Here is a 21,628-nt window from a genome sequence, read left to right on the forward strand (position 1 = left end):
CCAAACAGTGACCTTTCTTTTCCCTGCTGGGTTTTTTCTTTTCCTTTTTTTTTTTTTTTTTTTTTTTTTTTACCTAGGGCCTCTGGTTTTAACCACCACTGCCAGGTCGGGGAGGAGGTGTCCTCTGATGTGTGGGGCGGTTAAGTCCTAGGGTAAGAACAGGAAAATTGGAGTCAGAAAAACAAAGTCCAGTCATCAGTACTTTACTAAACTAACTCTATGACCTCTACAAATTATTTACATTCTCTGTTCTTGTTTTCTCATCTGTAAAGTAGGAAAAGAAAATACCTCTCCTGCTTTGTTTGTAGGCAAGAGCCAAACGTATTTATATAGCTTTATGGCTAGGCAGAAGGATGCGTCTGTCCTTTTGCTCCTTATTTCATTCATTGCACAGCAAGGGTACTGCTGCTACAGGCTTATGCTCTTCTAATTTGTAATCACCAAGAGAGGCTTGAGAAATCTAGATTACTACAAAATCTAGCACATTATCAGTTAAACAGCTTCGCATTTATTTTAAAGAGATTATCCTCTGTGATACCATGTGATGCACTTATTATGTGATAGTAACCCCATCACTTAAATATTTTAATATTCTGTTCAAGAAATAGCAGTGTTCGTGAATCAACCATTAGGAGAGTAATTTTTCCTAAGTCGGTGAGCTTCTGAATTCAACTTTATTCCTCTCTCCTTTAAGCATTTGAATTATATCTTTCCATTGTTTAGGTTTGGGGTGTGTGTGCCTTTGTGTGTGTTGGGGGGGTCCCCTTCAGTATCCCATCATTCTTCTTTTTGGGCCTTTAGGGAATTGTTATTAAAGAATTTGTAGAATGCAGCTGCCTATTCACAGCATGATGTATTCATCAAAATAAATCTATCCAAAGCGTTCAATTTGGGGATTTGGCCTCCTGATGCACTAAAATAAGAAATGTTAATTTCTTGCAGACTATTACCAGATGATTCTAAATATCTGCCAAACAGGAATGTCTGTTTCCTTGGGAGGAATTTCCATAATAAAATCCTGGCACCGTCGCTGAAAAGGATAGTTTTATATAAACAGAGAAAAACAACAGCAAGTATTTTCCCCGAGGACAGTTTTAGCTACAGTTTACCAATACGGCTTAGTTATTTCTGTCTTCTTTTATGCTTTTGTTTTGAAACATAACGCAGTTTTACCTGGACGCCCTCCCGGATATTCAGGAATGAGCTCAGTGCGTTGACTGGCTCCGCTAAAGGCAAGACCTCCGGAAAATCGGGAGGCTCCACCGCCTCACCCCTTCCCCCAGCCACATCTCCAGAGGGGAGAAAGGGTTAAGGACTGTTGGAGAATAGCGGGGCGGGGAGGGAGCCCCGAGGAGGCCCCGGAGCAGCAGGCCCCGCCGGCAGGTGCGGCTTCCAATAGCGGCCGCAGCAGCGCGCGGTGGGCTCCGAGCGCCCCTGTGAATTTGGAGGAGGGACCGCGGCCACAGTCGGGGACCGCCGCGGCGAGGAGTGGGCGTGGCCTCGTCGCTGTGGATGCTTGTTAGGAAAGATGCTGGGAGCCTTTCACTGAGGAGTCAGGGCTGTGTGTGTGTGGGGGGGGTGTGTGTCTGTGTGTGTGCCTGTGTGTGTGTCTGTGAGAGAGAGAGAGAGAGAGAGGAGAGGAGGGAAGGAAGGAGATCGACGGAGAGACCCAGACAGCGCTGGGAGAGCCACTCAGGATCTTTTGGGGGAACCCAACAAATGTGAACATGGGGTCTATCACCGGAGCTGTCCTCAAGACGCTACTTCTGTTATCTACTCAAAATTGGAACATAGTCATAGCTGGGAATTCCTGTAAGTATACAGCAAATGATTTAAAACTTGCAGGGGTGGTAGTGGTGGGGGGGCTCTCTGCAAAACTTTAATTCTGTTTTTTTTTTTATCATTATTATTTGCTACTGAAATTGCTGCAAAGCATATTGTTATAAATGAGTCTCCCTTAAAAACCTTGCAAATATGACTGGCTTTACACATGTCTTTCCTCCTGATCTGGTCAAAATATGCAAAGTGTCATTTCCTTTCTTTTTTGGCCATAAGCAGGCTCTTATTCTTCTGTCTTTGAATATTCATTGAGAGAGCTCAAGTTCGAGTAAAACATTACATTAGCATCTTAACCAGGGAATAGCCTGTGAATGTCTTCATTTCTTCCTCCTCAAGGATTACTGAATTTTATTGGAATTATGTGTATCAGGAAAACAACTGGCAGACTTTACCTTATGCTGCATTAGCTTGGATTTCTGAAGTTTGCACTGACAGACTGATAGCTGACTGCATCTTTAAATAACTGAGAATAACTGAAATGCACTGCAGAATTCAGGAGCAAAACTGGCAGAGGTGAACCCCAGTATTAAGAATCGTGCCCTCACTCCTAAAGATTTGAGTACTCTTGAAAGAGGGGTCTTCATCCATTGCTTAAGGAAAAATGTTTACATGATTTTTCAAAAGTATGAATTCTTAAAAGCATTATTTTTAACTTTATGCATTTATGATTGGATGTTCTCAGTTAATTGATTGGGGGAAGATTTATCAAGACCTTATTTCTTATTTAAGTATCATTCAATATAATTTGGCAGAACTCCCTTCATCCATGTTTTATTAGAGATAGAAAAGTTTTAAAAGTTGTTTTTGGGTTAAAATCCCCAAATGGGAGGTTCCCCCCTCCTTGATGAATGATAAATAAGCCCTGTAAATTCAACTTTTTACCTCTTTCTCTGATTTAAAAAGAAAAGCTCATTTGCTTTTCCAGAAAGGGCTATGAGGCCTATTCAGGAATTGATGTTGCTGTTGCTGTATAACCAGGGTTAGTTTTGGGGCTACAAATAAGCCAGTAATCAGGCATTTGCTCCCGTGCATCCCTTGAGCACACTAAAGAACTTTGATGTGGGAAAAACATGATGAATGACCCTCTGGCACAAGTCAGATGTCCATTTACACCACACGGGCTCCTGTGATTTCAGGTTCCCATGCATATTAGCTCATAGACTGGCGTGGTGTATCCATCGCTCTGCAAGAAGAGAACACCCTCCAGATGCTGCACTGTGTTTCAGACTTGGTTTTCATTTGGTTGTATAAGAATTCCATGAGACAAGAAAATTTACCTGTTTCCACCTGGTCAGAATCTTGGAAGGCTGTAATGGTAGCTTTTGACAAGCATCGCAACAAACAAACAACAACTAGACAGACACACACACCACACCCATGCACACAAAGTTTTGTTGAGAAGGCTTAAGTAATTCATCGTCCAACTACAGAAGTTCAACAAAAAAGGAAGGCACTAGAGGTCACTCTTACAATGGAAAGCACATCACTTGAAGCATCCTTCCCTTCAGAAAAGCAGAGCTGAAGTCTGGCCTAGACACAGTCATGCCTTATCAAGGCACTGCCTATATTTGGGTTAATAATATATGAGTATGATTGATATCTGTTTGATTGATAGTCGTTTATGTTTGTTTGCTTGGAGTCCAATAAAAGGCAGATAGACACTAAATAGTTTTTGTTTGTAATAGATCTTTTTAGTGAAGGGCAGAGGAGCTGCTGAGACCTGAGGAAAGCAGAATATTCAGTAGTGCTGGGCTTCTGGCTGACACTTTAAATTTCAACCCAGGTTCTATATTCTCTCAGCTTTGGTTTGTTTGTGAAGTGGTTTAATGTTCTTCTAGATACTAGAAAAACTTATAAGAACCTGTAAAATTTTAAATTACTAGGAATTATTTAAATACTGAAGTTGGAGTTCTTGGTTACCATATATTGAGTTACCATATATTGAGTTGACAGTTGTTAGAGTGTTAAAAATGCAATTAAGTGCCCTCATCTAATTAAAATTGTATTTAATAATTTCTTGTTAACATCATTTCATATGTTTTACAATAGTACATATGAGAAAAGTTTCATTTCCCAATTTTTGTTTTATTCTTTAGCACTTAGTGGGGTTTTTTTAATTTTTAATTTTTGGTTGGAAGCAATTTTAATTTTTGGTTGTTAGTAACAAGGCACTTCATATGTTTTATCTTGTTTGGAAGAACAAGTAGATATGTTTACTAGCAAGGCTGGGATTTGATGTATGGACAAGTGACCATCAACCAGCATAAGTATTTTTATTTTTTTATATTTTTCATTTTTTCAGCATAAGCATTATAAAGTCAACACCAATAATTCTTCTGGACAAGACTTTGTATTAAAATATGAATCAATCTTAAATACCAATGTTAAAGTCAGGGAGAATTGAATATAAATAAATAAAATTAAGGGTCATTGTCCTAGGTGAATACAAAGACCTTCTCCCTTTATTTACAGCTGATTCACCAAGAGCAGATCTGTTCTCCACTGAGTCAGCCCAAGACTACCCAAGGCTGTCAGTGTGAAAGCTTTCGTGGGACAGCACTCTAAACCAGGAACAGCTCAGGGATTAGGTGCATTGTAATTTGAATGTTAGTTGAGCAAAATCAATCAACATGGTAACTTTCCATTGGAAGGATTCTGTGCAAATAAACACATGTCTGTATACATGTTCATGTGTATGTGCATGTATATATACGTAAATAAATCTGTATAAACCACCAGACGCATGTGCTCACACATATTTGGTGACTCTGCTCATTCCTCACCTGTCTACAGATGAGATATGTTGAATGGGCCCCATCCTTTGTCAACTAGCGCCCTACTGGACATTTCAAAAGCAGTGAACCAGCCCCAGGTCTTTCTCCTTTGCTCTGGTCAAGACAAACGTGTTGAGGTGTTCCTTTCATGGAAGTTTAGAGACAGGTCCTTCTGGAAGAGCTTGCTCTGTGATGCGTTGTACAGACTGTTGGTTTCTTCACTTGCTCCCAAGAGACATGAGTTGTGAGAAGGGAGATATCTATTTTTATAATTACTCTTACGGACCCACGGTTTCTTGCTCAACATGAAGGTGTTTTGGGAAAAGTTGACTCACCACAAAAGAAGGAACAGTTGTATGGACTAAGGCAAGTAAGAGTCTTGCTGTTATTTTTACTTTCGCAGATCATGTGATGAAGGCTTCCTGGCATCCTACTGAGTCTTACTCTCAAAATATTTAATGCTCACCAAGTAGCTTTTGAATGACTTAATTAGAAGTTAAATTCTTTCCTTTATCTAACTTAAAAGAAGGCTTATCTGAGATCTACTCTGACAGAAGCATGGGAAGGGTATGTTAAAAATCAGCAATAGATGAGGGTAAATGCTTGAGTGGATCATCACTCTTGTAGGGTCCGGGCTCCAATGTGAAATGCAACTGGACAGATTCCCGAATTGTTAAAACTCAACCTTGCAATTCTTTCCTGAAGCTTCCTACTTTTCCTCCTTCTCCCAAGAATTTCTGCCCATGGCAAAAAACAATTAGACTGTAATAGTAGAGTACTGATGAAATATAATGATATGATACAATGCATGAATAGGTGACCTTTGGACACACAGGTGAACTTGCGCTTTGACTTACTTTTCTAACAGCGTCACTGATTTGTTTTCTTCAGTTTAGTGCCTTCTCCCCACTTCCAACTGTGTGCATCCCAAATAATTTCTGATTAGGGCTGTCTCCAGCTCTGGGGATGACAAAACTCATACCTAACATAGGGCTCAAAAATACAACTTTCACAACACTCATAGGGCTCACTCTTAGTAATGAACATTATTGTCTTCTAAAATTTTGGAAATTGTGTCAGATATCAACAGTTCCTTTAAGGGACCCAATCTTTATATCAAGATCGAGTTAATTTACTTCTTCAGGGAAAACAGTTAGTAGAAATGTGTAACATCAACTGTAAGATGATGCAATATTTACCTCAGAGGTTGGCCACATGTGGCCCACTGCCTTGTTTTGTAGAATCGGTGAGCTGAGAGTCATTTTTCTAATTTTAAATGTTTGGGAAAAAAAAAGTTTTAACAAATGTTTGGAAAAAGAATTCTTTGCAGCACAAAAAAATTAAATGAAATTTGAATTTCGGTCATCCATTCCTGTCATTAGTAGACCTGTGTGGCAAAATTTGTATGCATTATTATTATATTTTGCATTTTATCAACAAAATTTTCTTAAAATTGGTCTCCCTCTCTTGATATAAAGATCTTCATAATATTCTTTACTCTCTGGCTTTTATAGGAAAACACCCGTGGATTTAAATAACATACAATATAATGGTGACACATGGGTAATATATAAATTATACTGCTATGATGAAATTTAGTCTTAATTATTTAGCACAGAAATACATACTTATGGAATTGTGGTACTGAAAGTAATTACTAGGAGGTATAACAGAAGAGACCTTCAAATCAGTATCTTCCTCATATGTTTCTTCTTAAAGACTTTATTGTTCAGAGATATTATTTCAGTGGGTGTGAATTACTTGTAACTATTTGTAAAGCTTCAGCAGTTTTGGTTGCTAAAGGAGCACCTTCAATCTCAAGTAATCTGTTAATATAAGAAGTTCAATAAAGTGTGTAAGTAATTGCATCTCAGATATTTCAAATGAAAATTCTGTTGTTATTTTATACTTTCATGAGTGTAAATTATCCCATTCCATACTAATCAGAAACTTGCATTTGGAATCACTGATTGTATGAGGGAGATGATCTTACTGGAAGAGTATTCTCGTCCCTGTGACATTTATAGTAGCAGCTTCCTACAAACTCTGAAATTGGCGAACTTTCTAGAATAAGTTAAAAAAATAGACTTTCATTTAAACACTGCCCACTGAGAATTCATAATAACTAGGCAGGTGCCGTTCACCTACTCGTGCCAACATAATTAATTTTTATGTAAATGTCTTGTCCATTTGGAATTGTATTTCCTTTTCATTTCCAAGAACTGATCATTGGCCTCATTTTATTTACACTACCCTGTTTAATGTGGGGTTTCTTAAAGTTTAAGTTAAAAATATGATGGAATATAACATTTTACAAGTTCTTTTCATCGAAATTCCATGGTAACTTTTTTCCCCGAAGTAAATGGCCATGTGTTAACATACTTTATTTTTCATAATTCTGTTAATTTTAATGGCTCAGCTCTAATGAAGATTTCTGTCTTATCAAAAAACCAACTTCCAAATCAAAGACAGCCAAGGATTGTCTCATAGAGCTCACTGAAATGTGACATTTTCTGGGTGTCAGCAGGAACTGTAGTGGGGTTCATGACTGTCCTCTGTGAACAGATGAGGAGGGTCAGGGATACCTGCCATTACATGGCTCTGAATTTTTTTTTTTTTTACAATAGATTATCAGTTTTGCTTTATAAATATCTGTATTTCTCAAGTTGATACCATATTTAGAATTTGAATGGCTTTTACTTCAGATAAATCAGTACTAGGGCCTTAATATTGTCAACTGATGAATCCCACAACCTTTAGGTTGCCAGTTAGTAAGTTTATCTAAGTCCTCCAGCCTCCTTTTAAAATCTCTTTCTTTCCTTCTTAGTGTTGAAAGTTCACAGACCCACCCAGCTCCTGAAATCAGTGGAAAGAGTAGTGAAAGCTTATCCAACATTGTTATGTTCACCCCAGATATGCATATTTAGATAGGTAGTGAATATCTCTGGTGAAATATTAAATAACGCAGGCTTTGATCTGATTTTTTTCCGTGGGCTGGTATTTCAATTCTTGCTTAGCTTAATTTTTAAAAATTTTTATTGATTCAGGAATTTTGTCCTCCATAACCTTTTTAGTATTTGTTGAGAATCATTGCTGTTTTTCAAGACAAGTATGATGGCGAAGGGGAGACCTGTTGAGAATATTTGCTTAAAATAGGACGTGTTTCAATAATGAACTACATTCATGTAGTGAAATGAGCTGTGTTGTGGCAGTGGTGGAGCGAATTCTCATAGAATTTATGGATAATTGTTTTAATGGGTATTTCACTTAGACATTTTTAGAAATACCCTTTAATAAGCAGATCTTTAAAAACAGGTCTCGAATTGTAGGATTAAATGCTAAGGTCACTTAAAAAGGAAAATCTCAGAAAGAGAAATAAGTGTCCCAAACTAAATGCAGACAAAAACTTTGGAACTTTAGGAGACCATGTGACTATCACTGAAAGTCTTTCCTTTTTTTGTTTTTTCCCTGGTAATCAAGGTTGTAATTTATTTTTACAATTGAGATATTTATATCGTTCTTACATTGGCATTTAAAGAATATGTTAAATTCTTTTTTTGAAATTCATTTAGCTGACATGTAGTCCATCACTAGTTTCAGATGTAGAGTTCAACAATTCAGCAGTTGCATATAATACCCCATGCTCATCACATCACATGAAATTGATGTGAAAGGACTTTTTAAGAAAGTCTTTCTTAAAGGTAGAATGAATTCATCAAAAAGCCTCAATTAACTAAATAGTCTTAAAGAAATTTTTACCTTGGAGATTAATATTGTAATTTGAAGGCTTTGAGAGTTTAAAAAAATATTTAAAATTTCTTAATAGTTTACCCATAACTCTAAATTACAGTAAATTGTACTTCTAAATAATGGAGGTGTCATTGACCATTGGATTATCTTTTTGACTGCTTTTTCAGGGGAAACTCTGGTGCCTAAAATTTCAACACTCAAATTTCTTCAGTGAGTTCTAGAGCTGTAGTTGTTTCCTGTTTCTTGTGCTTCAAGTAGTTATACATGTATGTATGTATGTATGTGTGCATGTGTAACTTTTTATTTGACTTCTAGAACGAACTTTCTTTGTTTTTAGTCTTTGAATTTAGACCCTCTACAAACTGATTGCCCCAGGTCCATGTAGTAAAGACCAAATCTGATACTCTACTTCACAAGTAAAGATATTTTTTTTCCCAGTGATTTCTGGATAATAAAGTTTTTGTCAGAATGTTTTTGCTAAGGTGTTCGGGTACATGAACTATTATGTACCATGTACACTATCACGTAATGGTAAGGAATGTACATGTAAAATCTATTACAAAGTATCATTGTTTTCATTCTTTTGAGGAAAATGGGTATTTGGAAGAGGAAGAGTATGTGTTTGGTTTGGGGTTTTTTTTTCCCTCCAATGAATTTTTGTCATGGTTCACAGAAAAGTGGTACTCTGGTAATAAAAGCAAAGATAAAGCATAACAGGAGGTAAAAGTGGTCTGTTTATGTTACAGTTAATGAGTCATTCCAATGTAATAATTGGAAAAGTGAGTGAAGCTTGAAAACATTTGACATTTTAAGTAGTTTAAAATTAGTAACTATAAAAGTTTTTAATGCTATAAGTATTTAATAGAACAGTGATGAAATTTACCTCTAAGGTGTTTAAATCACAAAAGAAAAAAATGGTATGATATGTATCAGTTGGCTATAGCTCTAATTACTTTTTTTATTAAGTACCTCTCATTACTTGGCAGTGCTCTAGAATAAGATATTATGTGCTTCTAAATCATAAAAGACATATTTGTTTCTGTAACTGTTTTTTTCCCCTCACTGGCAATTATGGTACTTACAACTGAGGTCATAGGTTGATATTAGTTTAGAAACAGCATGTAAATATATAAATTCACCTGCCTTCCTAAAGTGCATTTATTTTATAGTTTCAAAGCAAACTATAACCTATAATCTTATCACTGACTTACTCTGCAGTTATAACCTATATAGAGAGATTTTAAAAAAAATTCCCTTTGAATAAGGGCACCGATAAACGCTTTTTGGACTTGGTCACAAGCTTTGGAGTTGGTAGATGCCTGGGTGACACTGAATAGATATCTGAACTGAATGGCTCACAACTGAGAGCCCCACAGTTTGCTATCAACCTGACCTTTGCTGTATCAGACCCAAGAGAGAGATTTTGGGGAAAATTTGAGAAAGTTAAATTTCCCTCTGGGCTAATAGTTGTGCTCTAAGAGATTGAATATCTATCTATCTTTAAGACATCTTTAGTTTTCAAAGATAATGATACGTATCTGTCTTTTTTTAAACAATTTTTTAATTAAAGATTTTGTTTATTTGAAAGAGGGAGAGAACAAGTATGAGCAGGGAGGAGGGGCAGAGGGAGAAACAAACTCCCTAGTGAGCAGGAAGCCCGACACAGGGCTCGACTCCAGGGTTCTGGGATCATGACCTGAGCTCAGATGCTTAACCAACTGTGCTAACCAGGTGTCCCGTGTTTGTCTTTTAAAATCAGATCAGCAGATAGCCAAAGAGAAGGAAGGAGCTAAATTGAAACTGGTCTGAGGGGAAATGAGTTGCTAAGATGAAATTATCATATTGTGTGTGTGTGTGTGTGTGTGTGTGTGTGTGACACACTGTCATGCATATGTTGGAAGATACTGTTGGTGGAAATTGGGAACGGTCCATATTGGCAGAGAAATGGAAAACATTGTCCCTGGGTGGCACATTTTTAATTAAGTAGTGTTGGAATATAGATAAGATTATTTCTTAGTTGCTACCATACCAGAATAATCTCTGGTATAGTTTTAAAAAACAGTATATGGGGGCACCTGGGTGGCTCAGTTGGTTAAGCGACTGCCTTCACTCAGGTCATGATCCCACAGTCCTGAAATCGAGCCCCACACTGGGCTCTCCCTGCTCTGTAGGGAGCCTGCTTCTCCCTTTCCTTCTACCTGCCACTGCCCTGCTTGTGTGCTCGCTCGCTCTCTATCAAATAAATAAATAAATAAATAAATAAATAAATAAAATAAAAAACCAACCAGTATATGGGATTAAAATTTAGCAAGAGGTCTTTCTGAATTCAATTTAAACTCCTCCCAAACAGAGGGGTAATATTGCCATTTTGTGATCCCAAAGTGCTTTATTTTTTAGGATATGACATGGAGATCTCAGGGACCCCAGCATTTAACTCAACTTCTAGCTGATCTTTCTGAACATGACAAGGCAGAAAATGGGGGAGAGATTTTGGCTTAAACACCGCTAGATACATTGAAGCAGAATGTAACTCTCAAAGACAATGCGGTGAAGACACTGGTACCAAGCGAAGGGCATTATAAACAGAGTTTAACATTGTTCACATCATTCGCTTTTATCTCTCAATTTTGGCTGATATTGAACAAAAAGAATCTATCTCCAAGATAGATATTCCAAGGCGGGAAGCTGCATGAAAGCTAGTGATCCTCATAATTAAGGATTTATAATACATATTTACATTTGCCATGTTTTAGATGCTTAGGACTTAATTAAATGAACATTGCTGAAATAAAAACAATTCTATCTTAAGTGGTGGTGAGGGAATTCTGTGCAAGGTTATAAAGCTGCTCAGATAGGCTCTTTGGTTCCATTGTGTGTATGATTTCTGTGCTTATTTGAAGTGTTGTGCTTTAACATGGAGGCTGTGTTGTAATCCTGTTAGGAAAACGTCAGGTGCCTGTAAAATGTCATAGCACAATCTTTTAAGTATCATAAGATGTGTAGCCTTTCCTCATACAAACGAAAGAGAGGATGCTTTGGGAAAGGAAGCAGATTATGGTTAAGAAAGCGACGAGCAAGCACTGAAGATAACATTTGGTTTCCTAAACTCACAGCATCCGATAGGACCTAACCGCCAAACAGAACACAGTGAAATAAAATATTTCATAGTCAAATACCCATTAGAGAAATGGAAAAAATAGGCTCATAAAAATCTGATGTGGAGTTTTAGGTACTAAGAATAAAACGATGATCACAATGATTTGCTATGCTTGACATATAAAACAGCCATTTGCTGGTGTGGCTTTGTAAATGACCACATTCGTTTCTTGAAAGCCTTGCTATGTGCTTGCCTATGGAATAGTTTCTTTCCATCTCTTTATTTAGATACATAGTTGCAACATGCTATAGATTAGCGTGGAAAGAATGTATATGTAGTATATGTAGTGGTATTAATCACTGAAACATTCTCTAGAGAAGATGCGGGCAGTTCTCTGATTTTCTGAGTTAGCAGAATGGAGCCTTGATCATTTTCCTTTTTTCCTTCTTCTGGATACGGGGATGATCGGGCTGTGGCATCTGTCATCTTCAGGATTGCCAGGGTTGATTTGGCTGGTAGGACCGCCGTGGCAGCTGTCTCCTTCCCTCACGACTTCCTGTGACTTCCATTCCTTCCATTTCACATCATGCATGATTTTTAAATACTACACGTATTATTGTATTTTTAGGTGAGCCTGCCATAATGCATTGATATGTTTCATCAGTTTTTAAGGTTTTGTCTAAAAAGAAGGTAACTCCTGCCTTGTAGCTCTATCTCATTGTTAGGTGCTTTCAGTAATAAGGTCAGCCTTATTAGCATAGCAAGGGAGTATCTTCCTCCTCTGTATTTGCTGATGGCTCCACCTTTGTCTCTCTCACAGTGCTGCCCCTCCCCATGTCTTCTGGCCTCTATTGTCTGGTCTTTACATCCGCTGTTCTTTCTGCCATTGCCGGATGGCCATCAATCCCTTCCCCTTGAATCCTCCTGGAAAACGTCTGCCTAAAGCAAGCCTGACCTCCTTCCTGTGCGGAGCCTTTCCTGATCAAACCATCTCAGCTGTCACTATCTTGGCAGAATCTCCAGAGCACCCTAAGTGTTCGCCTGTTCCTGCCCTGATCATAGACTCTCAAACTGTATTTTTCGAGAATATGTCTCCTTTACAAAACGGTGAAATCTTTGAAAGGCGAAGGTATTATTTTAATCATTTCTGTGTCTGTAACACCTGGCACAGTGCCTGGAGAAAAGAGGATATTCAGTAAATGTGGAAAGAATATACCAAATGGTGGCTTATCTGTAATTTTTTTTTTTCAGTTGAAACACCAAAAAGAGAGGAGATGAACAGAATCAGGCTAGATAAACTGGAGCACTGTGTATTATTTTAATGATAAAAAAGTCATTTTTAGGGACCCCTGGGTGGCTCATTTGGTTGGACGACTGCCTTCGGCTCAGGTCATGATCCCGGAGTCCGGGGATCAAGTCCCGCATCGGGCTCCCAGCTCCACGGGGAGTCTGCTTCTCCCTCTGACTTTCTCCTTGCTCATGCTCTCTCTCACTGTCTCTCTCTCAAATAAATAAATAAAATCTTTTTTAAAAAAAAGTCATTTTTAGGTAGGGGACCACTTATTTTTGTTTTTGTTTTTTTTTTTAATTTTTTTGGATTTTGTATTTATCTCTATTAGATTTCATTTAGGTAGGCTGAGTACTTTATTCTGGTCTGTCGTAATTCATTAGGATCCATACTGTCATGGCCAACCGACTCTTATTGGCTCTCCCGCTCCCTCCCTCCTTCCCTCCCCACTTTCCTATGTAGAGCAAATATAATCTGATAGGCTGGTATCTCCCATCGTGTTTGGACTGAGGACCTCCGTGAACAGGCAAACACAAAATACATCATGAGCCTAAACTGGAAGTGCATCTGCCTCTGTCCAGGCCCTCCTTGTGCCTCTCCATCTCTGAAGCTGCCACATGATCTCCTCCAGTTTGGAACTTGTGCTGAAATCTTGTCCTCTGGAAAGAAATCTCCGATTTCTTCATCTGTCTTGGTCTTCAGTTCCTTTATGTTGGCTTGTATTTTCTTTTTTCCCACTTAAAGACTTTTTTTCCCTTTACGGAGGGTAGAATAAAAATAAAATTAGTTCTCTATTTTTAAAATTTTCATCATTAACTTTATAAAGAGTGTAACCACAGCTTCCTGGTGCTTCTCTCGCCTGCAAACATACGCAGCACTTTTCTTCATTGTCTGTAGCTACGTTTATAAGCATTTGTGAGTTCCAAACTTCTTTTTTCCTCTTTGAATTGTACACATATTCTTTCTGTTCATTTCCTGTAACTCTTCATTACTCTTTTTAGATTCCTGTCCTGTTTCTAATTCCTCATTGTGTACCTTTGTGATTTTCATTGCCAGATTTGTAGAGTTCATAGCTTTCTGTGTGTGCTGACATATGTTATCATTCATATTGGCAAATATTCCTTTTGCGTTGGGCTCTGTAGACTCTAAGGTGGTGGAGGCAGGCATTACTATTATTATTTTACAAACTAGGAAGTGGAAATTTAGGAGGTACTTCCAAAGTCATCTAGTAAGGAAGAATAGAGCTAAAGACTTGGGCCCAATGTCAGTGATGGTGTTCCATCTCTTTGAGATGGAACACATTCATCTTCTCCATGAGCCTTTGAAATCACCTCCCCTGTGTGTTAGAACCCACACTGCCTCTTCTCAAGGTTCCGTCTCTGGCATGATCAATTATAAGGTGACATGCTTACTTTCTTCTAAGGATTCTGTCACTTACATTTTATTCACAAGCACTTCCTTCCTCTTCAGCATGAGATGTTAAGCATCTCTCGGCATATATAACCATAAAATATCCTACTCTGAATGTCCATTGACTCCCCTTGCTCCTTGGTACCGCAGACCTACCCGCTCAGTCTAAATTTCTTCCTTGAGTCAACAGTTCCAAGAACAGGTCCTAAGGGACTGAAAAAGCTCAAATGACCAAGAAAACCAACTCCTTTCTGCAAGCTTGCAACACTGTGTGACCCGGGCATTCTGCCAGTGTTGTTTCTTTCTCTATTAAATCCCTCTCCTTGCCCATTCCCTTCTCCATTCCCTTTGGGCGTTGTATTAGTCTGTGACGGCTGCCATAACAAATACCACAGGCTGGGAGGCTTAAACAACCGAAATTTGTTTTCTCCCAGTGCTGGAGGCTGGAACTCAAAGACCGAAGCGCAGGCAGGGTTGGTTTCTGGTGAGGACTTTCCTCGTGGTTTGCAGATGGCCGCCCTTTTACTGGGTCCTTGTGTGGCCTTTCCTCTCTGTGTGTGATCAGTCAGGAGAGATCCTTTTCCTCTTCCTATAAGGACACCAGTCCCATCAGTCCCATCCCACGATGAGGGCCTGGGCTGCTGATGGGCGCTACTTTTATGAGCCCATTTAACCTTAATTACCTTCTTAAAGGCCCTGGATCTTGGCTCCAAATATAGTCACATTGAGGGTTAAGGCTCCAATATATGAATTTTGAGGTGGGGGGTGCACAATTCAGTTTGTAATGAGTGCTCTCCCTGTCTCAACTGCCTGAATAAAGTAAATCTCTTGATATTTGGGAGAATTTTTGCAAGCTCAAGAGCAGATACGTTGTTTTTACTGATTGAAACATATCAGGTGAGTGACATCGTCTTCCACTTGATTGCCTTTCCAATGGCGTTGCTAGGATGACACCCAGTGCGCTTCTCCATTAGCTCCTGCTGCCTGGTTGCGAGCTACCACCGTCCTGTCTCTTCTTTCCTTTTATCTGCGCCTGGTGCTCTCTACCTGTCTCCACCTGAGAGTTTCTGATATCTCTTAGAGGAGTGCATCTTAATGACACCAAAGATTGCCTTTCCATCATTTCACAATGGTTTTATAACTTCGAAGCAAATCATTTTCTTTGTGAGCATTATTCTGTTCTAAATTGTCCTTCCAACAAGTCTTAGAGATGTATAGGATGATAGTTTAGTTCCCTTTATTAAAAATCACCTCTTTATTTATCACCCACACTCCCACAGCTTTTATCACAAATGTTATTCTATCCCCCTCCAAATTACTTTCTCCTCCGTGTTGCCAAGCCGCAGTTACATAGCGATTTGCTCTGTGTGTTTCTCGTGTCCCGTTCTCCAAAGTGGATTTTGCAGTTTGTTTTCTCTGGTGCTTTTCCTCTTTCTGTCTGCAAATCTCAGGCTCTCCCTTTTCATCCTGCGATCCTTCTATGTCTAGTCACAAACAAACAAACACGACGTAAATAAAATGAACAAACAACCATGATTCTAATAACTTCCTTAAATTCAATTTAAAATTTGTCTAATTTTAAATTTGTAGAATGCCCTCTAGTATTGGGAACTGGAACAGATGTTTGCCATACATTATTTCACTCAGTCTTAACACAGCATCTGTTCGCACCCAGTCATTCCTCTTATGGGTGTTTTTCCATCCTCTCCAGTGCATTTCTCTTGTGGCTAAATAGTCTTTGTATTTATCTTTTTTAATGGTTCATAATAATCTATCAAGTGGATGCACTCTTATTTAAACGTTCCTCTATTTTGAACCAATTGATTGCTCATTGATTTATTTTTAAATTCTCCTAGTCTACCAGTATCTGCTTGTTCTAGTACTGGCGATCTTCAGATTCTCATAATTCTCTAAGATCACAGTGTCTGAAGCCATTTACAAATGTCAGTGTCACAAACTGTTCAATTTCTTTGTCCCACTTTGGCAAAAATCTAAATTTCTTTTGGAAGGAGAAATTTAAAGCAATAGCTGTCTTATACACTTCCCTTTCCTGCTCAAGGATTTATAACACTTAAAGATGGTTCTCTGTCTCTTCTAGCAGTATCATTTGTTCAAGCATGGATCAGAGGAGGTGAGTAGAGATTGCCATGTCTGACAGATCTCAGAAACGCATCTGTCACCCTGCAGGAAACCGGCTCACTCATCAATTGGTCCTGTCAGTTATACACACCGCTGTCTCGTCTTGGCAGCCCTCAGCAGCACCACCAATCATCCCTACATGTGTCCCTCTCAGGAGCTCCATGCCCCTGGCCTCTGATGGGCTGCTGCGGGTGGAGGTTTTTGGTTGTAACCAGGAGCCTAGTGTTTTCTCCAGAAGGCATGAGTCACTGTTTACGGAAAGAACTTCTTACCTGCCATTTCATTCCTCCCTTGATACTGACTTTGATATCCTTCTGGTGTCTTTAGAGTTCTGTCTCTTTCTTTAGAAAGACTTAGGATTTCTTCTTTCTTTCTGAGAAAAATTTCAACATCTCACAAAAACAGACTAGTATTCCTCAATATTGTTCTTCCCTCTGAAATCAGGGAGAGCAGCCCATACTTAATGAAGATCAAATTGAAAAAGAAAACATTTCAGATTTCCAGTTTTGGATGGCCAACACCCCTATGTTTGAGCCAGTTTTCCAGGGAGTAGACAGGATTCTGTGAAATATCTGATATGTCTTTGAATGGTGCTCCTCATTAGTCCCAGCCCATTTCTATAAAAGAAAAATATCAGAGGCATTAAGGGCAGTTTGTGCTTCATTCTTTCTCTGACTGCTGACCCCTGTTCATCTAGCCCCGTTCTTTTTATAGTATGCCCAAAGCTCTTGAAATTTCCTGCTCCCTTGGTACACATAGCATACCACACCTTTAAATATCTGTTCTATCAAGCGAAGCAATGAGACTCCCATTTTAATAATATTTTATTTGATACAATTATATTGATGAGATGCATTCTGGTTCCCTTCTTATCTTCCTGATTCCACAAGTAAAAAATACTAAGGGAAAATGTTTTATAAGGCATTAATTAATTGGCCTATAATTTGTACGATACATTTGTTAGGTAGACTTCTGTGACTTTGCACTTAAGGCAGTGTCTCACAAATATACCTTCATAGCTTGGAACTAATTGGATATTGTTGAAAATAAAGGTATTCGATCCCATATTTCATGTGCTTGACAAAATACCAGGTGAAATAGTACAAGCAAATGTTTAAACTTGGAGTTGAAATTTATTGCTTCGCCTAGAATGAACTATTTTTTTAAATTAAAAGACACAGTTGTTGCCCAGAACCAAATGGAGCATTTTTAGTGGAGTGTTTTGAACTGAAAGTTGTGATCAGTTTTGTACTTTACATCCGATAGATGCTTCTTAAGCTATATGTTCTTCTAAAAGCAAGAGATGGAAACAGAGTAAGTCCCTGCCTGTCTACCCAGTTGCCATTTCAAGGTATCTGCTTATTTCTAAACAAGCTTCCGATGTCATGCACAGGAAAACAAATATCAGAGTTACTCTAGGGTTTCTAGATTTTAGAGGCTGGGCAAGCAAATTATCCATCCATCCACTCAGATTCTCAAAGAGCTCCTCATGAGTTTTCTTGTTCTAGTCAGGGTAGTAGGATAAAATCACAACTCCCTGCATTCAGGGAACCAAAACCAAATGGGGAAGACAGAAAGACATGCCTTACAGTATAATGAAAGGCAGACTGTGATAGATACTCTTCTTCAGTCTAAATTCCTGATGTAATGCCTTCTGATTTATTTGGTAAACCTTTGTTTACCTCTCGTGTGCCTCCTCTCATGTCCTTTGAAGATCAACAAATGACCAGTAGAAATGACTACTAGAATTGACAAAAGAGGAGTTCTTGTATTTCTTACTGACTTTGAGTTGATAGTTCGGGAATCTATCTCTACAAATTACACTGGGTGAATATGTTCCATGTTAAATGGACCCTGAAATTGCATGCTTTGGGACCCTGGTTATTTTTCAGTAGGCACTGATGATTCAGAGGATTATACCTAAGAAAGAAATGCTAGTTAAATATATTATAAAAATTCTTGCTGAAATAATGTTTACGATCCCCGGATGTGTTTGGTTTCATACAATAACTCTTCCCTGGGTTACATGATTGTTCCTTCAGTCTATTAAAGCATTTCTCACCCTTGTAATTTCTGAGGCCTCTTGGGGTTTCACCTTACCCTGCTCATTTTATTCATTTATTCACTCAACAAATATTTAGCATGCTACCTGTCATTACACATGTCTTCAGCATCAGTGGTTTTGAAATGTTAAAATGGTCACAATCAGTAACTTCTTGCCAACAACTGAGAATGGGAGTTCTGACTCACAGATACATAATGCTTTTGAAATCATATTTTATGCCTAAGGTTTTGCTTTCCTTTACAGCAGAATGTACAGCAGTGTTCAGGGTGCTGATAGGGTGACCGGTGTCATTGGTCATGGGCTCATTGCTGTTTTGGCCTAAAGCTCAGCTTTGTCACTTTCTGGTCCCAGAAAAGAGCACAGCACAGTGTGAGAAGCAAGACTTTTGGGTGGTTATAGGCAGAGCACCAGAGATAGCTATTTCACGAAGGACGAGTGGGAGAACCCGGAGGGAAGAGAAGGGACAAGCACACTCCAATGAGAATGAGCCCCGCAAAAGCACGGAGCATCTGAAGGCATCATCAACCATCCGGGACTGGCTGAGGGCGAGGAGTGGCTGCAGAGAAAGCTAAAGAAATAGTCATGAAGCAGTCCTGGGAAGTCCGAAGGATTTTATCCCTAAGGTCATCTTAATATTCTAAGTGTTAGCTGCACGTGTGCGACATTGATTAGATGTGTATTTTGTAAAGTTAGAACTCCTGGCAGTGTCAAGATGGGATTAACGAGCGAAAGGCAAGGCAATAGCGTCTAACCTGGAAACATAGAAAACAGATATTTAGCTGGTGAATTAATTCACGTGAGAAGTAATAAGAGCTACGAAATAACCCAGATAGTGACAGAGGCCATAAGGAGCAGGCAGCAGACTTGTCCTGCGTGAGCATGAAAGACTGACAGGACACCCTGACAGATAGAACACAAGAGATACTTCAGAGCAAGGAGAGGTGGATTCCAGCTGGCGGTTTTCACTTTGGTTTTATTATAAATGTGTTTATGTTCCAGAAAGTATAATATGCAGTTCCTGTGTAGCTGCTTTCTTCCCGATGAAGGAATTTTAACTATCTTCATGTTTGTTTCTTTTCTTTTTCCATTCTCTTCTCCAACCTGCCTACAAAGATCATATTTAAATTTTCTTGAGATGGTGTGTGATATGTATAATGCAGTATTTTACAAAGATTCGTGCCATGGTGGCATACTGAGTAAAATCTTTCCGAGATAAGGCTCATACAGAATACTTTCTGGCGTCACGCATGGCCGCATTTTAATGAAGTCCTTTACTTTTGGCAGGAACCAGAATATATCCTGAATTGAAGGTTTCATGGAGTGTTCTTCTTCCCTGTGACTGATAACCAGGAGGTTTTCTTGTCTCCCTCTCAAATACCTGCCCCTGCCCCACCCACTTGGCTCACATAGTAGAGATTCAACATTTGCCTCTAATGGTAAGAGGCTGAATGCCTATTCAGTGGAGTTGTTTAAATACTTCGGGACAAATACATTTTGCCCCGAAGTATATCCATCACTTAATGTGTAAGAAGAGGACACAGATAAAATGGAAGAGCAAAAGTTGATTAAAATTTTACAATATGCTCTTCAAGTTATGCTCAATTTAATTAAACATTTACCCTCTGCTTGCCCTGTTGAAGTGTGTACTAGAAAATAGGCCTGTAAAGATGTATAGACTCTGCTCTCAGAATGGAAGGGGAAGAGAGAGAAGAAAAATGGTACAGTTCATTAGGTGGTGCTAACTGAAACATTTTTGGATATGCCACATCATTTTGAACTCACTTCTTTTGCTGTATCTAAGGATTCGGAAGCCAGAGGTGAATTCTGTTGAATTGTTGACCATATTTGATATATTCCAAGCACTGAGAAGAGCTGAGGTAACCACCCTTCCAGGAAGCTTCCATTCTCCAGCGTGTTCTGCGGTGTTACACCATCTCGTGAGGTTTAAAAATCTGTGACAGGAAGCATTTGAGGCTTTGAATGGCCCTCCACCGGCAGCTATTACATTTTAAAAATGTGTCCCTGGACATGTCCAGCTATGAAGAAAAACCCGGAAGGTTTTTACTCGACAGAGTTGTCAAGAAATAACCTTTACTGATGTGTATGTGAACTCAGAGGACTTACTAAAAATGAGAAGGACACTTCTCTTTTAAAAAGTGCTTTAATATTTTAAACATCTGAATTTCAGGGCCAACCAAACCAGCAACTGGTCTTTAGAAAGTTGTTACAATTGATGATGCTATTTAGCTGGTTCTTCTTGGCCATTTAGATTTCAGCATTTGTAATACACTTATTTAATTTAAATGTTGCTTAAAACCAGCAAACATATACTCAGAATTCTAATAAGTAAGAATGTGCCCTGCCACTGGAAATGATCTACACTGTAAACAACTTGAGGTATTGAATGAGCTATAATAAAAGATGATTATTTATATTTATTTTTATTCAGTGACAATAATATATTTGATTTATTATGTTGTAGCTCTAAAAAACAAAGGACCTGTTCTTCCAGATGTGCATATTGTGGTTAATTTACAATGGAAATTAAATCCTTAGTACTAAGGAATGAGGTAGGAAGTTTATAGGAAGATCTTGATTCCAGTGCAGTACTTAAACTTCCCTTAACTTAAATGAAATATATATTCTCAGGCTTAGAAGTAGTTAGTTGTTATGTCTTAAGCTTGTCAACATTTACTAGTCAAAAAGAAGCCCCCAAATTTATGATCAATCCATTGATTGGTCAGTGGATAGATACGCTTTCACTGTGTTAATGGTTATATGTGAATCCTCCAGCGTGCTGTTGTCAGGTCACTTTACCCAAGAACTCCAAACAACTTGCCCTCTGTGATTTTGTTTGGCACGTGCAAGCTATAAAGATGTCTGTTTTATATATTTCTTTAATAGTAATATTTGTACTAAAAAACCTGATAAGTCAGATGCTAACCTAGAATCCAGAAGTCATGTGTGCTGTCCTAGCCCTTCCTCTTCCTATCAGATGCCTCATCTTTTTCTGGTAACCCACAGCCAGAAACCCTAGGAGTCATTTTTCTCTGCTGCCTTCACCCATCTCTGTGAGTAGTCACGTATTACTAGCTGTTTGTCTCTTGGTGTCTCTAACCCACCTCTTTTTCTTACTGCCACAGCCAGAAGCATGGGGCCTTTCCAACTACACCATGGTGTTGAACATATAGACAGGGACGGAAGTACGTGAGCACAGAATTTCAGTGTATTAATTATTGTGTAAGAGTCTTACACAGGGCACTTGA

At 38.6% G+C, this 21,628-nt stretch overlaps 1 protein-coding gene across 2 annotated transcripts in view; it reads left to right on the forward strand.

The window, feature by feature from the left end:
• Positions 1–1,245: 1,245 nt before the first annotated feature.
• Positions 1,246–21,628, forward strand: part of CNTNAP4 (contactin associated protein family member 4) — a 236,901-nt gene continuing 216,518 nt past the window's right edge. For both annotated transcript variants that reach the window (XM_004753962.3, XM_004753963.3), the window contains exon 1: positions 1,246–1,812. In XM_004753962.3, coding sequence (XP_004754019.1) covers positions 1,728–1,812 — 85 coding nt within the window. In that variant the 5' untranslated portion in view covers positions 1,246–1,727. The remainder of the gene's footprint in view (positions 1,813–21,628) is intronic.

The sequence above is a fragment of the Mustela putorius genome, unplaced genomic scaffold (assembly GCF_011764305.1).
Source record: "Mustela putorius furo isolate JIRA1106 unplaced genomic scaffold, ASM1176430v1.1 tig00000174_pilon_pilon_pilon, whole genome shotgun sequence".
NCBI lineage: Eukaryota > Metazoa > Chordata > Mammalia > Carnivora > Mustelidae > Mustela > Mustela putorius.